Below are 7,135 nucleotides of genomic sequence, written 5' to 3' on the forward strand. Positions count from 1 at the left end.
TTTGCACTTAAAAGTGATAATTTTATGTTGCACTCGTGATTCTTACAGCACGCACTTATAAGGGCGAATACAAGATAATTTCGCACTTTTAAGTGAGAAATCATGGAGATTTTCGCACTTAAAAGTGAGAAATATAACAAATAGGGAAAAAAATGTGTGTTGTGCACCTACTATGGGTGCGGAAAATAGACGATGTACCTGGCCAAAGGCGTTGAAAACCACCAAGAAGAGAGGAGTAATTGCAAGCCCAACCTCGATGGCGAAGATTGAAAGAGTCAATTATGATTGGTAAGATGAAGAAGATGATTGTGGGTGATTTAGGTGGGTGAGATGAAGAAGATGATTGTGAGTGAGGTGGGTTTAATTTGTGAAGAGGATGGTGGTAAGAGTGTTATGATTGATGAAGAAAAGGAAGAGGATGGTGGATGGTGAAGGATAGAAAAAGGATGACGGTGGTGAGGTTGGTGAAAGATAGGAAGACGATAGGTAAAGGATAAAAATTATTTTTAAGGGTATTTTAGTAAACTGTGAAAAAAGGGATGGCATGAGAATCAATTGGGGCGGCACCACAACTAAAACAAATGTCCATTAACTTATTATTATTTAACTGAAGTTATATTTGAGAAATCATATAGGTATAGTTGGAAATGTGGATTCTCATTGAGATTCGCCGGGAAAGAAGCTTGCAAACTAACAATTAACAACTAACATTGGCTTATAAAAAAAAAGCGAGAAGACGATGAAAGATAAAAGAAAATAGAGGAAACATAAAAACAGTTGTGATACAACATGTTTACAGTCAACTATGCTATACAAATGGTTTTGTCTCACCCTAACTATCGAAAATGAACTAACTTTAATAAGCAAATCTAACTAACTATTGAAATGGAGGTAAAAGTTGTTACAACTAAAACTGAGAACACTGAGCTTCGTAGCTAAGATTAACAGCTTCTAGTAGCATGTAGCAATCTAATAACATATGTTGATTCCAGCTTCGATGAATAGAACATATTATTGACAATAAACTACTTCAAACAAATCTACCTTCTTTGCTATGAAGAAATAAATTAAAACTTCTCAAAACTTGCTCTTGCACATGGATGCTTAAATCTAAACTACATACTTTGGATTCCAGGTACCAAGTATAAGCTTTGAACCTTTAATGTGTTTGGGTAAACAATATAATTAAAGCCCTTGTCGCATAAGCATTGTTCATGAGCTATTTTGAAAAACTTTATGAAATAAATTGAAAAATAAGTTATGGATAAGCATGAGCTCTTATTCATAAGCTAATATGAGCAACTTATAAAAATAAGCTCAAAACAACTTATAGATAGGCTATAAGCTATTTTATATAAGCTCTCTCAAACACTTGTATAAGTGCTTATGCTATAAAATAAGTTCAAATAAGCTCTTCAAAATGAAGATGGGTTGAACGAGCTCATAAATTGGTAGTTCAATGATTAGGACAATAGTCCTCTATACCGGAAACATGCTTATGTGGTTTTCCTACAATAAAGTTCAGGAACATGCTTATGTGGTTTTCCTACAATAAAGCTCATAAAAGGCTTAAATAAGTTTTTGGTCCCTAACCTTTACTAAATGCTTGGTTTTCGTCCCTCACCGGAGTAAAGGTGGGTTTTAGTCCCTAACATTTGTCAAAAGGTTTGGTTTTAGTCCCTCCGGAGCTCTGGGTCAACGCCGGAGCTCCGATGGCCCATGTGACATTGCCACGTGGGATTTATGAGGCCAGGTGGATTTTTTTTTCATTTTTCATATAAATTATAAAAAAAGAAAATTAACCTATGTAATTAAAACCTAATTTACTAATTTAATCCCTCACCTAATTATTAATTATAAATCTCTTCATCTCCAAATCTTTCATCAAAACCCAAGATTTTGTTCTTCATCCATCTCTTCCTTCTTTTCTTCATCTTTCCTTTCACATACCTACACAAATCCACTCACCTAATTATTAACATCTGAATTGAACACAGATTGAAGAAGAAACATTGAACTGAACAAGCAACAAGAAGCTTGTTTGAATTTACCCAGAAAATCTCCAAATTTTTGTTGTGTTTGCCTACCCAGAAATTCGAACAAGGAATGTCTACCCAGATTGAAGAAGAAATGAAGAAGAAACACTGAATCAAACCCAGAATCTAAGCAAGCATAACCTTGGTGTAAATCTGTCATCCCCAAAAACCAGATTAGGGAGAAATGGGTAAGAAAGGTAGATCTGTGATTTGTCTCTTCCCCAAACCCCATGCCTCGATTTGTCTCCTTTTCTCATCACCTCAGCAGATCTGCGAGCCTAAGGAGCCCTACCACATTGTCGCACCATCACCACCATGTGGTCTCACCATGGATTTCAACTCCCTCAAAATTGTGCGGCGAAGGAACAAATCTGGGGCTTGGTTGCTGCGGTGGAGGTTGAGGTTGAGGCCACCCTTCAATCTACAGTTCGCCACCATCGCAATCCCCTATTTCTCCTTCGATCTGCAGTTTTCCACTCTATTATCTTCTCTTTTTCTTATGTTGTGGTGAGTTACTTCAAAGGATTTGGGTGGGGAATTTTGGGTTTGTTGGGATGAGGGTTGGTTTATGGGTGGTGGCTTAATTGTAGAGGGATTAATCATCCAAGGGTATTGAAATGATTGAGTGAAAACGAAGCTTCAGAAAATTTGGTTGGTGGTTTCAGAGTTTCATGGGGAGAAGAAGATGTTGGTGGTTTCATACTGAACGGTGATGAAGCTTTAGAATATTAAGATAACGAATAAAAAAACCCTTGGATGATTAGTTAATATCTGTTTTATAATTTAAGATATAGTTAATATCTATTTTATAATTTATATGAAAAATGAAAAAAAAATCCACCTGGCCTCATTAATCCCACGTGGCAAGGCCACATGGGCCACCGGAGCTCCGGCGTTGACCCAGAGCTCCGGAGGGACTAAAACCAAACCTTTTGACAAAGGTTAGGGACTAAAACCCATCTTTGCTCCGGCGAGGGACGAAAACCAAGCATTTGGTAAAGGTTAGGGACCAAAAACTTATTTAAGCCCTCATAAAATGTACCAATTTAGTCTCTCATTGTAACAGAACATAGGAAGACAATGTACTGCTATGCTACAACCTTTACCATTAGCACATTTACATGGAACACTGTATCACATGAATATATGTGCTATTGTTCCACCACATACAGTTAAAGTGACCAGATCAGTGATGAATGATCATGCCTAGACCAACATATCAGGGCTGATATTCAATTTATCATCCACTAGCTATGGTGACTCATAGGGGAAGAGTTTCCCCTCTCACTTCCAAAATCATTTTCTCCAATCTCACTTCCATCATAAGATGGGGAATTATTATTCACGCTGGGTTCAGAGCTAGCAGTGCTGCTTGTGGCAAGTGGGGAATCAGAAACACTGATAGTCCTGCTCTTTGAGGCACTAGCTGATCTCACATTGTACGTAGAGGAAGCTGGAATGTTTGTCACGACTGGGCGCAAATTACCCTGGATGCTTCGCCTTATGTCCTGTGGAAGAGAAACCAAATACAACTTGTAACTTGACTATTGTGTATCAGAAATAAACTAATATCCACTTATTCAAAGCATTTTATACATCATTAATTGCAGCATTACACATTTGAATTAAAGTACACTTCTAACTTCAGTTTAAAACCAAAATCTAGCTCGGTCACTCTCAATCAGTCTAAATTTGATACCATTCTGTGGTAAATTATAGAATTTTATCACTCGTCCAATATATCTCAAAGAGAAATGTTAGCAAACACTTTTTTGAACACAATTTTCAATACACAATATGTAATTGGTTTATATTTGAAAAGTCGGCACATTTTTTAAAAAGTGAGACAAATGTGTCGACTTTTTTAAAAAACAGACCAAACACGAGTGTGTTCCAAAAAGAGTGTTGGTAGTACTCCTCTATTTCTAATGTTCTGCATATTTATGTCTGTCTATTGAATCAATGAAAAATAAAGATAAACCTTTCTATTCTTTTTTCACTTAATGTAGTCCATGAATAGGCACTTTGCCACAAGCTACAGAAAACTGTCCACAATAATATTAAAGGGACGAGGATATATAACTAAGTATTTAGGTTCATTAATCGTCATTAACTCTATGAATATCATCTACCATTCTAGTATCTTACCAAATAAATAGCAATATAGACACACCATGAGTTGTTGCCATACAGAGAACCGAAATAACTCTTGAAATTATTAGCCAACTCAAGGAAGAATACCATGGTTAAGCATAAGTAAGCATTAATATATCTCCCTTATTATACTCATTAATGAAAGCCACATCATTAAAGTAATGGAATACATGAACATACCATATGCCTCTTAGCCATATCTAAAGATGTCTTTGAAAGTGTACATCCGAATCCAGAGCTACCAGATGATGAAGATTTCCCATTGGAGTTGTTATGGGAAGAATGATGGTCTTCACGTTTTGGGGGTGCTAGTTTTCTCATGTTTACTACTCTTTCAACCATTTTAGTCCCAACTTCACCAGGGCTGTCATGATCACCATCAGTGAAACGAGCTCTACTCAAAGCTTGCATGGAGCTATAATTAAGAAGGGCAAACCCAGTCGAAGCCCGTCCTTTCGAAGGCGTGCTGGACTGCCTTCTAGATTTTCCACTGCTACTCGCCTCAACAGAAGATGATCTAGTGTTTTGTGCTCCAGGCCTACTCCTAGTGGCTGAAGCTGGTCTTTCTGGCAATGATGTCTTCAAATTTGGAGGAGCTTCAAGAGAATAACCAGGCATTTGTGATGGTTCCCAGGGTCTAGATTTTACTGATGGAGAGATGCCGCGTGATTGCGCCGGATTCTTAGCAACAATGGGGCGTGCCTTTGATGCGGATGAAGGTCGCGTAGGAGGAGCAGATACTCTAAATGTTCTTGTTGGGGTTGATGATCGGAGGGTTGGAGTTGCTGATCTTTGAGATGTCCTTGAAGTAGGTGTTGAGGCCCGAGATGTGGATCTAGTAGGAGTGGATGATCTCACTGGTGGAGCTATTGATTTCGCAGAAGGTAAGGTGGCCCGGGAGGTAGGTGTAGAGGGCCTAGAGGATCTGGTTGTTGAAGGTAATGTTGGTCTTCCAGATGGGGTTGAAGATCTCGATGATGAAGGTCTCCTACCACCATTAGTGCAAGAACTGAGTCCTGTTACTGCTGCATGATTCTTTGAAACTGCATTGCTTCTTGCAGCTGGTTCTGCTTGGATATTAGCGACCTGCAATTAGTAAAATAGGATCACATGTATTGTGTTGATTAAATCAATTAGTAAAATAGGATCCATTATTACTAGTTGGAATTCAAAAGAACAGACAAGGGAAGACCCATGTTAGTTGAATTCAAGGTTTGGATAAAGGTACAGGAATCAAAAGGCTACTGGATTAAGAACCTCTGTCCCCGTTTGGTGTCCCATTCCCAATCCCGCCAACAATATTGTATCATATCAATTAAAAAAAAGACAAATATGACAGTTATAACCTTACATAATTTTTTAAATGATATGATATGACATGAATTTATTGGTAGGAAATGGAAGGGGACACCGGGACACAGGATTTCGATCCATCCTGCATATACTATGTGCACTCAACTGATTGATATGGTTTAACAGCGTTCAGAAATCACATTAAATGGTACCTACCCTAGGTTTTAAAGCTGTTGGACGGGCATTGCGAGTTTCCATATCGTTCTTTGCTGATATCTGTGACTGCTTCTCTAAAGTTGGAAAACGAGGGGAATCCGGTGGCGTAAGAAGCCTGATAACAGAAAACTCCTTGTCAGTATTAATGATATAATTTTGATGGACCAAAGTCGTAATGCAATTTAGATGCAGAAACTAAGAATGAAGTAAAATAGGTAGGCATGACTATAGCTTCATGTATGTATATGCAATTTGCTTATTTTCAGCATCCAGGGATTTCAACTGCTGAAGAATAACATAGTTGAGAAGTCCAAATTAGCGAGACAACAAAAATACTGTGCACATAAAAGTTGATGTCATTTCTGATTCTTCCAGTGAAGGTTTGTATTTGAAATCAGCAGAGATTAATATCAAGTTGTTCATAGATTTTCTTTCCAAGTGAGATATCCATTTTAGAAGAGGATACATGAAAAGTAAAGCTCGACGTTATCTTTTCTCCTTAGGAGGAAACATTGAATTAAACACCATGAACAACTTCGACTCTAATAAGGGAAACTCCAATCCAAGCTTCATTGATTTACAAGATCAAATCTCAAATCACAACACCCATCAGCAATAAAATCAAAAGTTTCAGCCCAAAATTACCATTCATATTCAGACTTGCCATTCTCTGAATTCAAAAACACTTCAACCCCAGTCTTCCTTGGTGGCACTAAAATCATGGTTTTGGAAATCATAGAGCTTCCACGATTGGATTCTGTAGTTAAATAACATAGATAAACACAACATGGCTTCATTTATTCAAACATAACAAGAGCCACTCAAAACATGAGAAGGGGAAAAATAAAATACCCAAATTGGACAAATCAAGTTCCTCAGAGTTTTGAAGAAGAAGGTTATTTTTCTCATTTTCTTTCTCCCTCCTCCTCATCTCAAGGAACAGACTGAGTTCCTCATCTCTCTCCTTCATCACCATCACCTCAGCTTCTCTCTGCAAACCCTGATGAAAAAAATCAAAACAAAAAATAAATAAATCAAACATTCACTACCCCTTCAAGCAAAATCGAAGCACCAATCACTGAAGTTTCAGTCTTTCAACCAAAACATGAAGATCGGAATAATCTAAAATCACATGGTGCAAAAGGGTATGGTGAAAAACGACTCAACAAGATTCTAATACCTTGATTGGGCAAAAATGTAGTGAAATAACTAATAGGGTGAGCACAAATAGGCTCCAATGAGCTAAGAATTGAGCTAGTGTTGCATAGAGAGGTGAATCAAAGAGAGAAGTACTAGAATAGAACCTCGTTTTGTTCGATATGTTTGATGATTGACAAGGTTGGAAGCTGCAGTTACAATAGCAGTTGATGTGAGACTTTGTCTGGTTGGTATTTTGATGTTTGAAAACGGAAGACAAGAAGACGATTTGAATTCAA

The 7,135-nt window shown here is 37.6% G+C and overlaps 1 protein-coding gene across 2 annotated transcripts; it reads right to left on the reverse strand.

The window, feature by feature from the left end:
• Window positions 1-2,018: 2,018 nt before the first annotated feature.
• Window positions 2,019-7,135, reverse strand: LOC130727929 (uncharacterized). Of its 2 annotated transcripts, none has more exons than XM_057579234.1 (6): window positions 7,004-7,135; window positions 6,552-6,699; window positions 6,345-6,456; window positions 5,700-5,814; window positions 4,371-5,276; window positions 2,019-3,544 (listed from the first exon to the last, which is right to left on the reverse strand). In XM_057579234.1, exons 2-6 carry the CDS (start codon window positions 6,673-6,675, stop codon window positions 3,284-3,286), a joined length of 1,518 nt encoding a protein of 505 aa, XP_057435217.1. In that variant the 5' UTR covers window positions 6,676-6,699; window positions 7,004-7,135; the 3' UTR covers window positions 2,019-3,283. The 2 variants fall into 2 exon arrangements, with proteins under 2 accessions (XP_057435217.1, XP_057435218.1); XM_057579235.1 differs by having other exon boundaries at window positions 6,880-7,107.

Source organism: Lotus japonicus, chromosome 1 (assembly GCF_012489685.1).
Source record: "Lotus japonicus ecotype B-129 chromosome 1, LjGifu_v1.2".
In the NCBI taxonomy this organism is placed as follows: Eukaryota; Viridiplantae; Streptophyta; class Magnoliopsida; order Fabales; family Fabaceae; genus Lotus; species Lotus japonicus.